We start from the raw sequence: 21,299 nt of genomic DNA on the forward strand, positions 1-21,299 counted from the left end.
TCCTCACCGCGCCCTCACCAACAATGCTGGCCCTGTACGGGGCAAGCCCATAACATGTATCAGAATTAATTCCCATCCCCACCCTCGTCTTGTCACGATTTTGTATCCGCTTGACTGCGGACGAGTGCAACAATTACTTGGTTTATCTCCACCGCTCCTCGATCACTCCGAGTGAGCCACTCCGTGTCTATACTGAGGACTTTTTCACGCAATTGGACGTAGCTAACGGTGGATCGTCATCATAAAAGTTTCACTCAATCACTGCCAGCAGTAATTGCACCAAGAGTTCATTAATTGACCCATTGACAACTCTTTAATCCGATTAAAAATAAATAACAGACAACAATAGGAAGTAATTTGATATTATGAGAACACAAGTTTTCTGATATTTGTTTTTTTTTTCTGATTTTCCGGAGTCAGAGATTGGATTTTGAGACAGAAAAATGATTTGAGTGGAGTCGTCAACCCAGGTGGGTGATTGTGAGAGTGAAGGTGACAGTGGTCGTGCAGATGTGAGCTTGATACTATCTCCTGGAGATTTTTAAACTTTTGGGGGTAAATACAGAGGCCATTGCGCGCGATCATGGATTTTCCCACGCAAATTGCTGGCAAATGGGTGAGAGGATTCGCTCTCCTGTGCGCCTGCTATTCAGGTAATGTGGAAGAGTTATATTGATGAGGTATTGAAATAAGACCTGAGGAGGGGTCGAATTTCTAGACTCTCAGGTGTCTATTCGGTGACGGAAGTCATGAATATGATGACGATTGAGTTTTTTGGTACGACGCAGTCCTTTGGCTTTTTTTGATTAAGTTACTCATGGAGAATTTTTTTTTTTCGGGGGCTTGTGAAGCTCTGGGATATGGGATGCTTCTGGAGGAGGAGAAAGACGCCAAGAATTTTACAGCTTCCATTGGGGAATACGTTGTGTTCAACTGCCACCTTGATTTTCCGCATGAGATACCGATACCTTATATTTTAACGTGGAACAGGGAAGTAAGTAAGAGTTGAAGGTTTCTTGCAATTGATGTTCGTGCGATGAAATTTTATAGAAAAACCTAGTGAAGTCGCTGGAGAATTGAATTGAATTTCTAGTGATTTTTCTGTTAGTTTTTGGTCGATTGTATTGACAACTTCCGGAGTTTATCTACGTTTTTTTCCAATAGAAATGTTCAATGGAAAATCTTCTATAGAAAAACCGCAGTAGAATTCGATTTTTCTATACAACTTCGTCTGTTGAGTTTTTTTACTTTTTTGTTTGCTCAGAAAATGCAGAAGTGAAGCGGTACACGGAGAGTAATATTCAGTAAAAATTACGGAACTTCAATTCACTCACCGATTACGGACTGGACTCAGAAAATTTAAGTGACGGTATCGTAATTTTTCACTGGAGATTCAGATAAAAATTACGGGACGCTCTGGAAAAATTCCGTGACAGTTCCGTAAGATTTCCTGCAACCACATTTCGCTCTGGAATTCCGGAAGAGATACGTAATTTTTATTGAATATTTCCTTCGTATAAAACGATTCAAGGTATATACTTAGAGAACAGGTTTTTTTAAGGATTGTCCCCATTTTTTTCATAGATAATGGTGATAATATTCCCCAGATCTTGAAAAAAAAATCTGAACAAAACTAGCTGTACTACACATTTTAGGAGGTAATAAATAATGAAATGCGGGGTTCTAGCGCACGAGCCATAGGCCAAATGGGGGTTACACGTATGAAAAAATCATATTGAAATTTTCTATACGGATTGCGTATAGAATTTCTATAGGATTTTCGTATATGCTATTCGGATATTTCTATACGGATATTTTTTATAAAAATTATTTCTATACGATTTCTATAGGTTTAATCCTATATGCGACCCACTGCCACATGTATAGAAACATTTCGTATGGAGTTGCGACATTTCTCTACGTTTTTCTCTGGAGCGTTCAGACATCTTTCGAATGAAAACAAAAATTTATGTACAGAAATAATTCTTATAAAAAATATTCGTATAGAAATATCCGAATATCATATACGGAAATCCTATAGAATTTCTATACGCAATCCCTACACTGAGAAAAAAATTTATTCCTTCCAAGAAAATGTTATTGGTGATATCTTTTTCATACTCTTAGTAGAAGAAAATATCTCTTTTGGAACGTATTTCTCCAGGCCAGTCATTTCCAGGTGCTCCGAAATCAGTTCCAAGCGTGAGAATTATGGTGATCTATAAGAATATTCTTCTGCATATGACCTCGAAGAAACTCCAATAATAATTATTAACATTTGGAATTATTCCAATTTTCTTTACCTGAGAAAATCGCCAATTTGTAAAATCCGGAAGATATCGGAGAACATTTTGTCAAGGTCATATGTAGCATAATAATCAGATTGTTCAATATCACTGTAATTTTTGAGGATAGACTTGGACTCTCTGAAAATGACTGTCCTGGAAAAATTCGTTCTGAAAATTCAGGAAAAAATAGAAAATTCGTGTAATTTTATTTCTGAATGATCGTATTCCACTGGAAATTCAATCAAGTTATGAAATTTCCATTTCACTCCCACTGAGAACTCATGAATTTCCGTGAATTCTACTTAAAACTTGAAACTTCACAAACGTCACTCACTCGGGCATGAAATTTCAAAAAATTTCTAACAGTGCATTAGGAAATTTGTCTCTCAGTGTAGAGGCCATATGAGACATGAACATATCATGAAATTTCCCGTTTTCATTTTCGGGGAAGTTCTATAATATTAATAATTCTCAATTTATCGTCAAGTGGTCATGTTCAAGTCCTGAACACGTCACATTAGACTCAAGAGACTAGTTTTGTGGTATTATTTTGTTTTCCCCCTGAGTGTACAGGAAGACACTCTGATTTTCACCGGTAGCACTGGGTCTAATAATAATGCAGAATGTCCTGAATGATGAGCGATTAGAATCCCCCATTAGATTAACCGGGGCAGACTTCATATATAGTCTTCCCTAATCTGCATACGCAGTAAGTGCTGCAGATGCCGGTTGCGTGCATGCCTCAAGTGTTGTCACTGTTAATGGGACAATGAACGGGTATTATGTGTCTCTTCAACTATGAAACTCGAGTTGCTCTCGTGATTTCCCCACTTGATTTCTTCCTGCACTATTTTTTCGGTTCTAATTGCATTAAATGGGAATTCTCACTGGGATGAGTAGATTCAAGTCAATGCCGAGTGGACGAAAGGATACTGAATCTTTTATTTTGTGTTTCGCATTGACCAATAGAGGGCTATTCACAATTTCTCATAATTTTTTTAGCTCTGAATGCACGGAGAGAAAAATTCAATAAAAATTACCAGAAAAAAAGGTAAAAATTACGTTTCGAAACGTAATCCGCGAACGAAGTAAAATTCAATAAAAAGTGTGAGTCGGAAGTGAAATTGTACGAATCGCCACGTAAATTCTACGATTTGTTCTGTAAAAATTAACCACCCGTCTGATGATTGAGAAATTTTACGGAACGGAACGTAGAAATAACTCACCAGCTTCATAAAAATTGTCGAACGATCAAGAATTTTTTAAGTCGGCAAGTTTCTGTAAAATTTTACTTCTTCGGAAAAAATTACAATTTCGTACTTTGTTCGGTGATGAACCTGAAAATTCACTGAATGTTTGAGATTTCGTCTCTTCCATTCCTATAAAAATCGCCGGAAAACGATTCCCCATTGCGAATTACGTGAATTGTTCCGTAATTTTTGCTGAATATTTCTCTCCGTGTAGCGCTCAATTCTTAGTCTAGTATTATTGAAAATAATTAATTAATAGGTGCCGAAATAACCATGACCATGACGAAATTTGATTCTCGTGAGGTAAAACGGGAGAGACTTAATTATTTCACTCGATTTATGAGCAAACGGCTCGTGTCCTTAAAATTTCATATACAGCCGGTTAGTAATTTTCAGAAGATAAATATTGAATGCGATGTAAGGGGAGAGAATTATAAAATTTCGGATTTCACAAAAATTCTAAATTTTTAGGCAGCATTAAGACAAGAATTAAACAACCTATTAGAATTTTCTACGAAAAAATGAATGTTTCGTGTTAAAATAATGTCGAATTTCCAATTAATTGAAAATTCAAGATTATATTTACCGAAAATTTCCTGATTTCTATTAAGTTTGCAAGTAACGATGGGAACAGTGAAATAAAAATTCAAAAAAGATAACCCATTCGAGCGCAAATCGCTAATTTATTAGCAACAATAACTCTACTCATTTCTAAGAAAATGAAATTGCCTACTCGTTTTTCAAAAACTTTCTCAATGTTTTGGTTTGAAAAATATTCAAACTTCCGTGAACTTAATTTTTTTTTGCAAGGAAATTGATTTTTTGGAACATTTTAAATATAAATAAATTTATTACGAATTGGAAAAGAGGTAGAAGATTCTGGGGTAGAAAGTGATCGAATAAATTAGGTAATCTAAACCTTATTTTATGTTTATCACGTAAAACATTAGAGCCAGTTTATTCTCCAACAGATATCGGATCCCACAGACTCGAGATATTATGAAATTTAAAACCTGTTTTTCAATCTTCTGACGAATTCAGTAATGAAGTGGTGAAACGGGATAAATTATTTTAACCTTAGGGTCAATTTCAGGAAGATATTTCGAAATCTAAGACATAAAACGATCCACTGCTGAGAAAACTCAACAGAAAATGGTAGTGCATATGCCCGAAAAATTTGAAATTTTATTAGCAGGGATAGCCATATCCACAGATTATAATTACTGTTAAATTATTAAGCCGTCAATTAATTAACATCACTTTAAAATTTTAATTATTGAAGTAATCATTAATTTAAATAGTAAAATTTTGAATTATTCATTAATCAGTAATTAAGTTAAAATGATTGGCGATTATTTGGATAATCGGAAATCCCTTATCATCAATTGGAATTTTAGATTATCAATCATTTTACTATTTTTAAATTCCGATTAGCACATTTAAACCTTGATTATTGTAAGTGAGAAATTCTTTTTATATTGAAGAATCGAAAGATTGATGGCCATTCCTGTCTTTTACTTCTTCGCTGATTTATGTTGAAAATTTCCAATTTTACCCAACATTTTCCTCAATCCACAAATATTCGATATTAAAAAATCACTAAATTTACATTTCTGTGCACAAAATCCCTTAGATTTTTTCTTTATTTTTTTTTAAATCAGAAAACACAAAAATTCAGGTGTAACAACCAATTCAGGTGTAACAAATTTGGATTAAAAATGAAAATCTTCTTCTTCTTTTGCTTCTTTTTTCGAGCTAAATATTTATTCTATTATAAAAAATGTGCAACAAGTATAAAATCTTCAATAGAATTCTCCAGCAAATTCACAACAATTTTTCATTTAATTTTTTCTCTCGTGTCTTCATAAAAACCGACACTTCTCTCAGATTCCGTGATATTCTTCAAGTGGAATTAATTTATTCTGTTTTGCTACTGCTGAATACGGACTATTTGTTCGATAATACGTAAAAAATAAAAATTCTTATTCGAATAGGGAAGAACCGTATTCTCCTGGTACGAAGTACCAGGCAATGAGAAGGCGAATAGTATACTATCCATTGCTGATGACTATTCAGGTAGAATACACTTGCTCGAGGACAATCTATCCAGTGATTATGGACACGGGAGCATTAACCTCACGAATATCAGGGAGAGCGATCAGGGATGGTACGAGTGCAAGGTTGTATTTCCAGACAGATCTCCCAGCTCAAGGAATAATGGCACTTGGTTTCATCTCAGCATCGAAGGTATTCATCGACTGAGAAAATTTTTCTCGCGCAATGCTTGTATGAATATGAGTAACTCGAGTGATATAATTCAGTAACGAGGCGGTAAATGGTTCAACTCCTCAAGTACGGCGTCCATGCCACATATAGACCCGAGAGTTTGTCTTACCGGTCGGCCTCTATGTGTTATACAGACCCTTCAAGTGATTAATAAAAATTCATTATCTTTCGTACTATTGTAGATATCGAAATTCTAAAAATTTCCCCATGAAATAGATAAAATTATCAACAGAATGATCAATTTTTGTTTCAAGTTATTTTTAATATTTTTCGTCAATACATAAACAATACGGAACTGAATTCGATGTCAGATGCATATTCAAACCTCTCGTTTATCGAGCTAACTTTCATAAAAAATTCTGAAATTTTTACCGAACATACTTTATACATTCCTTTGTCGAAATTTCGATTCAATGAATTACTGATTTGTTATTAACAAATCTCCGACAGTCGCCGATCTTGGCAACCGCTTGTACTATGGAATTGAGATTAGTCTTAAAAATTCCAGAAAAAACTATAAAGAATACCGCAATTGAACAACAATATTGGTGAAAACTCAAGATTACCATTCAATTTTAGATGATGTTTTTTTGATCATCAGTGTACAAATTGTCGTGTATTGAACAGCGAGTTCGAGTACCCCGCGGGATATGGGCGCCGTTCTTGAGGGGTTAATTCGCTTTAGCCCTTGGCTGAGTTTTCGAGGAATATCTCCGCATCTAAGGGAGATGACGAAATTTTCGTAATAACCTTTTTTATAGAGCGAATTGAGGGCTACAAAAAAAGTTATAACAAAAATTTTGCTATCTCCCTTAGATTTCGAAATACTCATTGAAAACTGGCCAATAGTCAAAGTCGACTTCAACCGTTTTTCCGGGTCGCTACTGAATTAAAATGCAATGAATTCTCATCCGCGCCGGGCACTATTTCATGAAAATTCACAGAAAATACAAATTCAAATTCACGTAATTTTTAGTAGAATTGCCACAAAAAACTAATAGAATTTTCTAATGGAATTCTAAGAGAATTCCAACTTAAATTCAATAGAATTTCTTAGAGAAATCGCTACGATTTTCTGTTAAACTTTGTCGTACGTTGTCTCTTGAAATTCTCTCATATAAAATCACTTTGTTAGATAAATTCACTCTTCATTAGTTTGTAAAGTGTAACCTATCAAGTTTCACGTCTGGACTACGAATCTAATTCCCCCATTCATTCTGCTTCATTCATCTAACTATATTTTTATCTCACTTACTCAATGAAAAATTTGACTGAACTTATTGTTCTATTAGATTTAATAATCCTAATAAAAATATTTTGCTCAGCATTTTCACCCTGAAATTATGCAGAACTTTTCAGTGAATGACTCATGCCGGAGGAAATAACGTGTTAATTGGGTTGAATGAAACTTGTGAATTACCTTCACTGTACTAACCGTAAATAGGACAGACTCGTTAAATTGTTTAACCCAGGTGTGTCGCGACCGGGCGACAATGTTGTAGGTGAAAATCTTCTCGCTGTACCACCCGTTAATAGAACAGCTATGGAGGGAGAGATTGTGGAATTTGAGTGCATCACGAAGGATAGCAGCACTGTTGTTAATTGGCTGCGGGATGGTCTTGAGATCGAACAGATTGAGGTAGTATATGATCCTGACCACACTGTTAGAAATTTCTTGAAATTTCAGTCACAATGTCATCTGAATTTTCATTGTGAGTTTAAATTCGATTTCAAATTAAGGGGAGACGGAACCTCTTTGTCTACATCAAATCTTAGAATTGTGTTTTCTCCTACAATTATTAATTGCTATCTATGAAATTACTTTATCGAATCGATTATCGCATTGTTGAGTCAATGAAGTAGTTGAATGAATAACAAATAATAATTGCAGGAGAAAACACAATTCTAAAGATTCATATAAACGCAGGGGTTCCATTTCCCCTTAAAACGTTCACTAAATTTCTCATTCATCTTGAAAATTCAAAAAAATTGGGTTTTTCATGTTGAAGAATCATTGATTTTTCATTGAAAGCTTGAATTTTTAAACTCATCGTGAAAATTGAACACTACATACAATTGAATTTTCAATAGTTTGAAAATTCAGAGAAGTTATTGCTTGAATTTTCAAAATTTTCAAGGTTTTTCAGTGCCGTATGTACCTGAAAATCGAAAATTACTTGAATATTCAAGAAATTAACTGATTCGTCAATAAAGAATTCTACAGAAATTTCACGTAACTTTGTCATTGCTAAAAATTTCAAGCTTATTCACTTGAAATTTCAAGAGTAATTTTCTAATAGTGCAGTCGAAAACAAAAAAAAAATTGTAAGGCAGGAACTTACGGACAAAAAAAAAATTACAAAAACAATGCGAGAACTCGACGTCCAATGTCAAACGTTAAGATGCTTAAGGTATTTATGGCGTGGTGGCCATGTAAGACGTGAGACGAAGGAGAATCTATTGTTCTCTCGCAGAAAACCAATCGCTGAACAAAAAAAAACATATTTCAATTACAAATTTTCAATCTATTTCGACCATTGTTGTGTTCGAAATATTTTTGTAATGACTTTTCTATTTTTTCCCACATATTTCAAGCCTTGTTTTATTTTTCCAGCTTGTCTTTTGGATAATTGGAAAATAATTAATATGGATAGAAAAAGTGACAACGTCGTGCCGTTCGAGGTACAAGTTGACAGGACTGATTAACTCAGCTGTTATGTTCCTTCCCATAGCGAAATGTATCATCACAACTCCATTCGTATTTGCTGCGCTTGCCCCTCCACAATTCCTAACCTCGACATTGTCGCTATTCCACGTTGCGCACGCAGAATTCCTATTTTTCACGAGTTTTTTAATTATCCCTTCTAAACAATTCTCCTAAACCACTTGGATTATTGACGTCGATACGTCTGTTTTCATTATGGGGGGCATTTCGGGAAAAAGTCCTTATAGTTCCTTATCGTCAGTGGCGCGATCTATCGGAATTCTAAAATTTTCTAGAAAATTCTAGATTTTTCAGGCCAGTTCCAGATTTTTCTAGAAAATTCGAGAAAATTCTCGAGTTTTTAAATAGATTGCAATTTTGAGGGAACCTTAGCGCTGGTTGGTAATATACCGACAATTGCTTATTATTGCACGAAACAGATAAAATTTGTGGATCACAAATTTTAGATGTGAAGACCATAGACGCATCCACATAAAATTACGGCTTTATCAAAAATATAGCCACCCGCAGATTTTTTGATGTTCCTCCATGACAGCTCCACCCAAGTGCCAAATTTCAGCAAAATGGCGACTTTTTTTTCTCTTTTTAATATATTTTTTTCGAATTCCCCTAAGAGCCCGTGTTAAAATGCATTTTGTAGAAAAATTTCTGCGTTTCACCCATTCTCCTAGGCTATCTGGAATTTTGCATGGGGGTTTTGAAAAAATTAAAGAATGTATAAAAAAAATTACCAATTTCGTGACTTTTTTTCGACCCCCCCTGACTACGCCATGAATACCTTAAGTTCCCGAGACGATACCACCCGAAAGTGAGTCCTTATGGATTTGCGGGAAAAATTGTAAATGACTCAATTTATTGCATTCTCATAAGTTATTGAGTTTTTCTGATTGAAGAACTCTGACTGTTATTATTGGCCAAATTATTTTTTTCTATTGAATAGATTACTTGTTGTAGCCTTGCATAATTTCTCATTGTAAAAGTAAATTATTAATGCTTCGTAATGCGAAAAATATTGAAATTTTGAAGTGTCACATATGAAGAAATGAAAATCTATCGATTTTTTTTTCAAAAGATGTTGACTTCTCCTGTCGTACATCTCCACTACTACGTTTTGTATCAATTTTTTTCATGATTTTTCAGGAACTCACAGGCAGAATAACGGTAAACGAGAATGGCACATTGATAATAAGTCCTGCAGCAATCGGTGATTTAGGAGAATATTCGTGTGTGGTGACTGATGTTCTTGGGGATCAGCAGTCAGCATCGGCTTTCTTGAATGTTCAATGTAATGTTTTCCCTTATTCCTTCACGCTTTGAGATTATCAAAGTTCAAATTGAAGAATCGACTTCAGAGTTGAAAGCTAAATCATGACAAAAACATCACTAAATGTCTGACATTTAAATATAGATATTAAGAAAGATTTTGGATAATAAAAATGCTCAAATTATTTGAGTATTAAATATGACATTCAGAACTTGAAACAACAGTTGTCTGAATTTTAATGACGTTTATTGTTATATAGACTTGAAAATTTCAATTTTCTTTCCCATCAAATATTTGTGGTAGGGGAGGGTGTGCCTGTACCGCTCAGCGGGTAATACCGCTCACCCGATTTTCTCCGCAACCATCAGCTTAAAAATTTCGTTCTGTTCCTGATCATGACGAATTTGATGATAGGATGTGATTGTCGGAAAAATTTCACTTTATTTACCACTTTAAATATGAAAAAACACGTAACGAAGTTTTGAGGTCTTTACAGTGCAAAATTTGTGGACTTTTAATTAAGGTTTTTGATAGTTTCAAACGTTGAATTCTCATATTAAACTGTGGTTATTCGATTCGTGGTACTTTCACGCGTAATTTGAGACCAATTCGAACTCAAAACTCCACTCATGTCAATAATTATCAACAATTTTGTTGACGCCGAGCGGAAGCCGGTAATACCGCTCATAGGATCGGCCACGTAATTGCTCGAAGCACTCGAGTGACAAGTTAGGTTGCGGCGCGAGCGATACACGCAAAACCCTATGAGCGGCATTGGAATCGTGCCGAGCGGTATTACCCGATGGCGGGTAGTACCGCTCAATAGGCTCCCTCTTTTATTTTCAATCAATTTTGTGGATTCTAAGGAGAATTAGGCGTCTACACTTCGAGAATAACGAGTTCAATAGTTAAAGAAGTCTCACAAATACGTTTTTTATACTCAAGTTGAAATATAAAATATAAAACTGGCATTTCCCCTTAGGTGGGCGGTGTGACCTCCCTTAAAATTTCGGGACAAAAGTCAAAAGTATCTCAGTACAGTTGAGAAAAATGCTTCGTCATATTGAGTTTTATCTGAACCTCCTCGGTTGACGTAACTCAAAAATCCCAACAATAAATTTAAAAAAAAAACAATAAATCATTTCAACCGATTTCAGACAAGGCGAAGGTCATCTATGCCCCCCGAGAAGTCTTCCTCCCCTACGGCAAGTCAGCCCTCCTCGACTGTCACTTCCGGGCAAATCCTCCACTGACGAATTTACGATGGGAGAAAGATGGCTTTCTCTTCGATCCCTACAACGTGCCCGGTGTATTCTACCGACGAAACGGTTCATTATACTTCAGCAAAGTCGACGAAACTCACTCCGGAAGCTACAGTTGCACACCGTACAATGAACTTGGTACCGAGGGCCCCAGTCCTTCAATTTCAGTGGTAAATTCATGAATATATAAATAGTCGTATTGTCCGATAAATAGAGCGACTGTTGAGACGATTTGCCAGTTGGTGCCCATTATTCGCCAATCTGATTGCAAATGCTGAATGCCGACTTACGCTGTACATTAATTTTATTTGAATTGTTTGATTCAAGTGCACCGGGTAAAATTATTTATTTCAATTGCGTAAATGGTATTATGTGGGTTAACTATAGTTTTGGGAGAATGAAGAGGGGAATTGCAATTAAAAACGTATGAAAAAAAATTGCATCGGGAATTCTAATGGATTTCTACAGAGAGAAATATTCAGTAAAAATTACGGAACAATTTAGGTAATCCGCAATGGGGAAGCGTTTTCCGGTCATTTTTATAGCAATGAAAGAGAAGAAATCTGATACGTTCAGTAAATTCAGAAACTAAATATGATCTAAAAGGTCAGAATATGATTTTTTTTGCGAAGTTTACTTGTAAGGCATCAACCCAGCAAAAACGAACGTCTGAATTTCCCACGCCTTTTGTAGACATTTTTCAGACACTAAAAAACGTCTGAATAAAAGAACAATTTGTCTGAATTTGGAACATGAATTCAGATGTTTGGGCACCTGTTCGTCTTAAATTCGGAGACATTTTCATTTTATTCAGACATTTTTTAATGTCTGAAAAATGTCTACAAATGGTGTGTGAAATTCAGGCATTCGCTTTTGTGAATCGAATTTCATTAATTTTTCCATGAATATAGACTTGAGAATGATCTATAATGATATCATTTATTGATTCTCCTCGGGGACTCGAAACATAATTCAATCTAATAGTTATTCTCCTCAAAAAATGTTTAGATCGTCCAGAGACCCCCAGTATTCACCGTAACACCCCAACGTCTCTACATGCGAAAACTCGGCGAAAGCCTGGAAATTCCCTGCGACGCCCGCGACGGCGATCAGTCCCAACGGCCAACAATCGTCTGGTTTAAAGTATGTTTCCCGTTTAATATAACTTTTTACGGTTGAGCGATGATCTCCAATAATATCTTTAGTTGAGAATTTTAATAGTCACTCACTGATCCTATTCTCTGCTGTACATCCGTGAAATAAACATTCCTCACAATTCCAAGGTGAATTATTCAAAGCAAAACTTATTGACTAATAAAAAAAAATAGAATAATGGAGAATGAATTAATAATTTGAGTTAATTAACGTTGAAACATGCAAAAATATTAGAAGACAAATATTTGGAACAAAACTAACACAGCCTTCGGTCAGAAGGACGGTTCACCTCTCCCGCAGGAACGTGCTATTCTCAGGGGTGGAAATTTGACCATCGAAAGAATTCAGGAGCAAGACAGGGGTCTTTATCAGTGTGCAGCGAGCAATGAGGCTGCCACTATTGTTGCTGACGCTGAACTTATGGTGCTCAATGTTCCACCCAGAGCCCCATACAATCTCAATGCTAATAGTAGTAGAAATTCGGTTACATTAACGTGGGTGCCTGGATACGTGAGGCCTAAAATGGAATATGCTGTTTGGTAAGATTATTTTCGAATGCATGAAGTCTCAAGGGTATTAAGGTACTTCCTCAGTGAGTTATATTTGGTTAAAATTTCGCAATGAACTGAAGACCTAAAATGTGGATCATATGTTGTTGAGGACATGCACTGAGAGAAAAATCTGAAGTTCGATTTACAATAAGAAAATAGTTGAGGTAGTTTTGGTGTCGACACGATTTTTTTTTGTATGCGGCACATAACATTGTAGTAATTTCACAAGCGTAATTTTTGAAAATCAAAATGCAGTTAAACTAACCAAAGTTCAAAAGTAACCACAATAAATCTATCGTGAATAGAACTATAAAATAGTAGCAATGACTACATTCCATTGTAGTAATTACTTCTCCGGCCATAGTTACCGCAACCCATGAGAAATTGTTGAGGACTTTTTGACTATAGTGCGATGGTGGTGGAATATAGTCAGAACAATCATATTTTTCTTTCAGTGTGTAAAAATGACTCCCAAAATTTCAAGTATTTTTTCCACGCGAATTTTTGAGATATCCAGCGTCAAACATTCAATTTTTGTCTTTTTTCAGTTTTTGTCAATGCATATCCGAAAAATTCGCATAGAAAAAATACTTGACATTTTGGAAATCGTTTTCACATATGCTCAGCAACATATGATCCAAATTTTAGATCTTCAGTTCATTGCGAAATTTTCACCAAGTATAACTCACTGAGGAAGTATCTTAAGGATATCCAAGTAGTTCGGGATGTTTTTTCTGAGGGGATTCCCCTTCAGAGTTTACACTGATAGGGAAAATTATTTTTGTTGAGATGTTTGTTTCTTAAAACAAGTATTAAAAACTTGAATCAATTTCAGATAAATGAGATCTAGCCGTGAATGTCAATTATTTCTTTCTTGAGATACATTTATTTGAATCAAATGAATCAACAGTCCTTGGCGTCAAGTCACATGTATTCACCACAAAAATGGAAAAGCTCTATTTTTTTAACCTAATATAATGCTCAGTCGAGAAATTTTCTACTTTCATGAATTGATAAAAAATTCTTACCTAGGAGATGATTGCATTGAGGAATGAAATGCATGTTGTTTTCTCGAATGAAGCCGATGTTTAAATTGAGCTTTCCGTACATCACATTGAGAAACATAAGGAAACATTAAAAAGAAATACCAATATAATTTTTTTTATTGGAATATAATTCAGTAGCAAAGTGGTAAAAGGAGATAAGTCAATTTTGACTATTGACGAGTTTTCAATCAATATCTCGGAATCTAAGGAAGATAGCAAAATTTTTGTTATAACCTTTTTTGTGGGGCCGATTGAGTGCTACAATAAATGTAATTACGAAAATTTCTCTATCTCCCTTAGATTCGGAACAATTTGAGTTGAGTTTTAGTTGTTGTCTATCATTCTTTTCATTTCACTGATTGCAATCTTACTGTTGACTAATAGTCTTTCGTTGTGACGAAATTAGGTACAGACCCACGGATACCTCCGAGTGGAAGACAATGAAGATACCGTCCAAGAAGATAACCGAGGCAACAATCCCTAATCTCTCGCCAGGTCGAGAGTACGAGTTTATGGTTCTGAGTCAGGATAAGCACGGGGATGGAATGTTCAGCAAAAGTATTCGTGTACTCACGCAGAATACTAAAACAGGTTGAACTTTAGTCATTGATAACAGCGAGGGCTGTATAGTCCAGGGAAAAATTAACTGTTTCAATTGGGGCCATTCGCGAAGTTACGGCTAACGGCCAGTGCTATCTGTCAGAGCTCTAGAAAATTCTAGATTTTTCTGAAAAATTCACGGATGAAGGAAGTTGAAAGAAAAATCTAGCAAATTCGTTGGAAAATCAGAACGGAGAAAATTCTACAGAAAAATTAAGGAAGTAAAATCATGGGAAATGTGGAGAAAATAATAAACTGCACTAGATTATTGTCATTTGTAAACAAAAGTAGAGACGGACAGCCGCAAGGAGGCGACTGACGGACTTACGGCTGTCAGTCTCTACTTTTGTTTACAAATGTACTTGATTTCTGACGTTCATTAATGTATGTTTCGTAGTATTTTATTAATTGATGTGTTTGTTTTGAACTTGGTTGTTTTCCAGAGGCCTGAGGAAGCTTAAATTGAAAGCGAAACTTCGCGAATTGACAAAAATCTAGTGCAGTTTATTGTTTTTTCCAAATTTCCCATGATCCTCCTTCCTTAATATTAACTAAGGAGATGAATAATAATTCCTGCAGAAAAATCGAATTCTTTTGATTTTTTCCAAAGAATATTTCCTACTGAACATTTCGATAGAATCGGCCAAAAACTAATAGCAAGTTGAATAGAAGTCCAATAGAATTGCTTAGCAAATTCGCTAGGTTTTTCTATTAATTTTGCTCATCCATGTTGAAGTAAATTCTCCGGTTTTATAAAAAATCCGAAATGTATTTTTAATTGAATTCAATGATTCATTGAATTGGATTCATTGGATTCAGTTAAGCAATTATTTTTTTAATCATCGAAAATCAATCGGTCACATACATACATCCGAACATGATCTGAAAATCGCACATTCGAACTTTTGAGACCAAAATTAGTTATCCTGACACTAAAAATAGGAAATTTCGAATCTTACGAATTCAGTACTTACATTCGAAAGCAACATTAAAAAATCGGGATAAAATTAAAATAATCATCATGTTTATTTGACCGATTGAATTATTTCCAGGATCACTAGATCGCAATTCAGCCTCGGAATTTCGGAGTACACAAGGTATATTCCCTTTATTATTGATCCTGAATCTGTCCAAGTCATCTTTTCTTTGATAATTGTCGCCCAGACGAGGAGACGAATGTGGAACCCCCACGAAACGTTCGAGTCCAAGTGACCGGTGAGGGTTATTTGGTAACGTGGGAGCCACCGGTTGACGGCAAGGACATGATCAAGAGTTACACGGTCAGATGGTTTCGCGATCCTGCAGAGACACTCTATGGGAGAGCCGAGACCGTCGATACATTTTACTTAGGTTAATTCATTATTCTATCTCAATCTGTGGCTTTGAGAGCATTGAACGGAAGTAATAGTATTTTCACGAGCTGAAAATTCCCGTCTCACATGTGTAGAATAATATTTTTTTGACACTGCTGCGAGTAGTTGAAAATTTCTTGAAATTTCAGTCACAGGCATGGGCATGAGCCCAGGTAGGAATTATATAGGCTGACGATGGAAACAAGCCTGTGCGAGCCTAGGTTTGGCGAGGGTCAGTGACTCAGGCCTGGGACGGGCTTGATTTCATCGTTCACTCGAGCCTGAAATGAGGGCGATTCAAGGGGTCATTGCCGAGGTTCAATTCAGGCTTAGCCCAGCCTTTGAGTATTGAGGCTCAGTACGTCAAGGCTTATTCGAGCCTCTGCAAGGCCTCAAAAATGAAAGTTAATTTCGATTAAATTCCTTAATTTTTATAACGATTAACGTTTCTGATGCTAATGAAACACTCGGAGGCCAAAGTGTCATATTGGATTTTTCAGGGGAAAGTGGACTGTCGACCAAATCGAATTTTTCCGCCGAGTGAACTTTGATTCTGTATTTTCTGGCCCGCCTAATGCCACTGCGCCCCTCACTTGCCCCAGAAATGCAGAAATAAAAAATTGTTTTTTTCACCCGCAGCCAAAGTGCCATATTTAGGCTTTTTTCGGGGGGAAAGTCGACTTTTGCCAAAATCGAATTTGTCCGCCGAGTGAACGTTGATTCTGTATTTTCTGCCCGCCTAATGACACTGCGCCCTTCACTTGCCCCCGATTTCATTTTACGGATGTATATAATTAAGTCGACTTATCTCCACATTGAGTTTTTAAGAAATATTTCCGAATCTAAGGGAGATAGCGAAATTTTCATAACCACATTTGTTATAGCACTCAATCGGCTCTACAAAAAAGGTTATGACAACAATTGTGCTATCTCTCGTAGATTCCGAGATATTCATTGCAAACTGGTCAATAGTCAAAATTGACTTGTACCGTTTTACCACTTCGCTACTGAAATGTACAATACGAAAACAATCATCATAATTTACTGCAACTTTGAGCGTAATTTACGACTACGAAATCATAAATTACGTTTATGTAATCATAATTTGCAGTAAAATACGCTCCAGGAAGCGTAAAAGACGACTTCTTAAACGTAATTTACGTTTAGGTTTTTCTGTGTGTATCAAGTTGATTAATTTCCCTCGAGTGAATCTGTTCATTCCATCAAATATTCTTACGTGGAGCATATAATCTTTCGGCAGAGCAAATTTTTTTCTCACATTGTGCGCGAGATAAAACTGAAGAAAGTAATTATCTGTGCACAAAACGGTTTAACATCTCCTTTAACAGAATGATTCATTTTCCTCAACCTTTGTAACCAAATCCTCCATAATTTCCCTCTAAAAACTCGCGATAATTGCCGCTAATAACGACTCAACACTTTATGTTTACCTTTGAAATTATCTCTCAATAATAAATTCACATAGTTAAATCTTCACTTTGCAGTTAAAACGTTAGAAGAGGACACGAGCTACATATTTGAAGTATCAGCAATTTCCAGAACCGAGGATGTTGCAACTAGTGAGCAATTTACATTAGAAGTGCCGGCATATCGAAGGAACAGGGCAATCTCGATGGGCATTGTCGCGGGAATTGGATTCTTGGCTGCTGCACTGGCGACGATCTGGTGGGCGCGAAAAAGATTCTGCCAGCCTTCGTTAAATAAATGAGATGAAGAGACGAGAATAAGAGTTGAATAAATTGAGCTTGGAATCACTAGGCAGTTAATCCAATACAATACCACATGACGTATACGTTACTTTTAATTGATTGATTGAAGGAATAATTCTCGGTTGATTATTATTTATTTGATCATTGTAGATTTTTTGTAAATTTTGGGCCATTCTGATTTCAACGCAATGCCAATTTTGTCATTTCAGGATGAAAGTTATCGCGATTTTTTTTACATTATCTATTGTGGGTTGCGGTGAAAACTCGTTTGAACCTTTTGTCTTTTATTTTCTTAAAATCAATGATTATCAACTGAATTCGCAATTATACGCACAAAAAAAATTCTATTGGATTTGCACTGAAAATTATATTACACGGAGAGACACGTACGAAGAAATTTAATAGAAAAACCTATCGAATTCGTTAGAAAATTCTATTGAATTTCTATTGAACTGTTCTATTAGTTTTTGGCTGATTCTATTGAAATGTTCAATAGAAAATATTCAGTAAAAAAAGTCAATAGAATTCAATTTTTCTATTTAACTCATTCTATTGATATATTTTCTACAGAATTTCCTCGGCTCAAATTTTTTCGTTTGATTTTCTTGATGAGAAGAAAAGAAAAATAGAATGAAAAAAACTTAGAAAATTTGAGTCGAGCAAATTCTATGGAAAATCTATGAAAAGCGTAAGTTATATAGAAAAATCGAATTCTGTTGACTTTTTCTATTGAATGTTTTCTATTGAACATGTCAATAGAATCAGCCAAAAACTAATAGGAAGTTTGATAGAAATTCAATAGAATTTTCTAACGAATTCGATAAGTTTTTCTGTTAAATTTTGTCGTACGTGGAAATATTCAGTAAAAATTACGGAACAATTCACATAATCCGCAATGGGGATTCGTTTTCCGTCAATTTTTATAGGAATGGAAGAGAAGAAATCTGAAACGTTCAGTGAATTTGCAGATTCATCACCGAACAAAGTAAAGAAATTGCCACGTAATTTTTTCTGAAGAAGTAAAATGTTACAGAAACTTCTCGACTTATTACACTGAGAGAAATTTCATTGGCAATTTCAACTACAAGGGAATTGTCGAAAAAATTATAGTTACGGGAACAATAAACATTGTAGATTCAACTATTGCCTTAAAGTGAAAATTACATCATAATGTCGATGACACTATTTGACATAGTAAATCGAACGATGAATCCTAGTTTAATCTACAAAGTTTATTGTTACTGTAATAGTATATTATGTTACAAGTGCGTAAAGAAACACTTTTTCGCACCGACGCGTAACACATCCTATTTTTTGTAATACTTGCCGAGTTCACTGTTCGGAATCGTAGTGGGGGTAGAGTGGTTGCTTTCGTGCACAGTGTGCGTAAAACAACCATTTTACACACACTAAACGGTTTCGAAAAGTGAACTTTTGAGGCAGGTATTACAAAAAATACCATTCGATACTCATGGAAAAAGTGTTTTTTGGCTCGTCGAATTATATCATTCGCCGTCGGCACGTGCTATAAACCTGCCATAAGTCAAAAAACACTTTTCGTCACAAGGCCGAAAAGTTGTTTTTGTCATTCCGGCCGTAAGGCAAAAAATGGGTAAAATGGGTTGACTACAAAGTTGTTTTTCAGTTTTTAAAAGTCGCTCGATAGTTATTTTCATAATTTTCCAAAATTATTGAACAATGATATTGATAGAACTAGACTTGACTTGAAAAATTTACTTATTTGCTTATTATAAACAAATTATCCTCGTTTTTGGGGCAACTATAAAATTTCTCGACAAAAGTTATCCTTTCTCAGTGTAAGAAATTTTCCTCTTGTCAATTTTTGAGCCATGAGTGTCTTGAGACAAGTACAAATGTACTAATCAAAAAAACTTTCGATTTCTCAGTGTAAGAGAATGTTCAATAGAGGTTTCTAGCAAATTCGTTGGATCTTTCTATCCATTTTTTTGTGTGTGAGATGTTCAAAATCAACCAGTTACGCGATTTTTCGCCACAATCCACACGACTTTGTGAAGATGCAACATTTTACCTTCCCTCCAGACGGACTGTAAATACATAATAGTTTTTTTCCAGAGAATGATGAAATAAAGAATCTTCTGTACAAGTGGATTTGTTATTATATGAATTATAACAGAATGATGAAATACTATCTTTTACTACAAGTGAGTGAGCATGAATTTCAAGGGCTTCACTAGGGGTAATCCCGGGGTGGGGGCAGTACTACGAGTACTAGGGCATACGCCTCAATTACAGGAGCTTGCAAACAAAATCTGATTTCCGTGTTGTAATGGTTGGGTATCTTTTTTCGTCGTGCGTGGATCTGTTCTGGTAAATTTAATTTGGAAGGTTGATGGAATGGGGTCATAAGCTTCAACTTGACGAGTTGCGAAGAATTCATGGGAAGTCCTGGAAACGACACCTGGGGGAGAGGCGACAAAGCGAAACGTTTTCTATTTTGATGCGATTCATCGATTAATCGACAATCATTACATTTATAATATTTTTTAATGTTATTTGAATTTGCATTTCTCTGTTCCTATGATTTTATTATCTTAGTTGAAATTTGAAAATATTAAAATAATTCGCTATGGGAAGGAACATAATAACTGAGTGAATCAGTGTTGCCAAGTTGTACCTCGAACGGCCAGACGTTGCGACTTTTTCCATCCATCTTAATTACTTTCCAATTATCCAAAAGACAAGGTAGAAAAAAAAAGAAGACTTGAAATATGTGGGAAAAAATTTAAGTTACTGAAAAAATATTTCGAACACAAAAATGGCCGAAATAGATTGAAAATTTGTAATTGAAATATCGTTTTTTTTGTTCAGCGATTGGTTTTCTGCGAGAGAAAAATAGATTCCCCTCCATCTCACCTCCACCGTGCCCAACTCGCCATAAATTAAATCCCGTAAAGCAGCTCTACCCTTCGGCCAGGCTACGCTGTACTTTTGGGTATTTTCAGTTTTTAAATTTTTCAACTAAATTGCATGGAAAAAATTTGAAAAAATTCATACCCAGTCAATATTATCTAAATTAAATTTCACAAAATATTGATATTTTTTGAAACATTTCGCTCTTATAAATAAATAATAAAAATTGTTTGCAAAATGGTGGATTATTTTTTATGAGGTGTCAAAAAAATTCTTGATTTTTTGACATCTAATGAACAAAAATTCAGATTTTAATCTTTGATTACAATGGAAATGTTGATTTTCACGTAAGACACGTAAAACCAAAACGATGATTAAATTGAGAAAAAAATTAGAATTCCGAATCTAATCGAGTTTTCTGCAATTTTTTTGCAGTTTTCAATAATCTTTGACTGTACCGTAAGCTTTATTTACAAAGCTTCCATTCCCAAGTAATTAATTTTACGGATTGAAAAGACCTATATGAAACGAAAAATTCTCTTCACGAGTGAATTTTGGCTGCGCAATGTTCATCCTCTCGTTTCCCGAAAATGAGGAATGTGTTAATAATGGTTGGTAAAACCTGATTTGAATATTCGGAAGTAACAGAAGAGCCTTTAAAAAAATCTCTATGAAAATCCACTGAACTCGACTCCCGGTCGCAGTTAAAGACTCATTGTCCCGCATGAAATTGTTAAGTCAATTACCCCAGCAGTAAGGAGACAGAGGCCACGATTGGTCACGATACGCGCCAGACGCCTGACTCTTCGTAACAAGAAAAAAAAGCCCTCATATTCCATACAGAGCATCCAACCCGTCGTACATATATCCAGCCATTCCATTGATGCCTCCTATATTT

The 21,299-nt window shown here is 35.3% G+C and overlaps 1 protein-coding gene across 3 annotated transcripts; it reads left to right on the forward strand.

The window, feature by feature from the left end:
- Positions 1-147: 147 nt before the first annotated feature.
- On the forward strand, positions 148-17,578 carry LOC107035855 (protein borderless). Of its 3 annotated transcripts, none has more exons than XM_015253457.1 (12): positions 148-653; positions 852-994; positions 5,533-5,785; positions 7,297-7,463; positions 9,690-9,834; positions 10,971-11,245; positions 12,084-12,218; positions 12,507-12,769; positions 14,234-14,418; positions 15,480-15,524; positions 15,592-15,777; positions 17,285-17,578. In XM_015253457.1, the coding sequence occupies exons 1-12, from the start codon at positions 584-586 to the stop codon at positions 17,506-17,508; spliced, it is 2,091 nt and encodes a 696-aa protein (XP_015108943.1). In that variant the 5' UTR covers positions 148-583; the 3' UTR covers positions 17,509-17,578. The 3 variants fall into 3 exon arrangements, with proteins under 3 accessions (XP_015108943.1, XP_015108944.1, XP_015108945.1); XM_015253458.1 differs by having other exon boundaries at positions 12,510-12,769; XM_015253459.1 differs by having other exon boundaries at positions 7,327-7,463.
- The last annotated feature ends 3,721 nt before the right edge of the window (positions 17,579-21,299 follow it).

This window comes from Diachasma alloeum, unplaced genomic scaffold (genome assembly GCF_001412515.2).
Source record: "Diachasma alloeum isolate Michigan unplaced genomic scaffold, Dall2.0 Dall_scaffold_00201, whole genome shotgun sequence".
Lineage (NCBI taxonomy): Eukaryota > Metazoa > Arthropoda > Insecta > Hymenoptera > Braconidae > Diachasma > Diachasma alloeum.

Coding starts and splice junctions, on each gene's coding strand:
- LOC107035855 (XM_015253457.1), top strand. CDS start 584: ATGGATTTTCCCACGCAAATTGCTGGCAAATGGGTGAGAGGATTCGCT. Junction 654..851: donor CCTGTGCGCCTGCTATTCAG/GTAATGTGGAAG, acceptor GGGCTTGTGAAG/CTCTGGGATATGGGATGCTT. Junction 12,219..12,506: donor CAACAATCGTCTGGTTTAAA/GTATGTTTCCCG, acceptor GCCTTCGGTCAG/AAGGACGGTTCACCTCTCCC.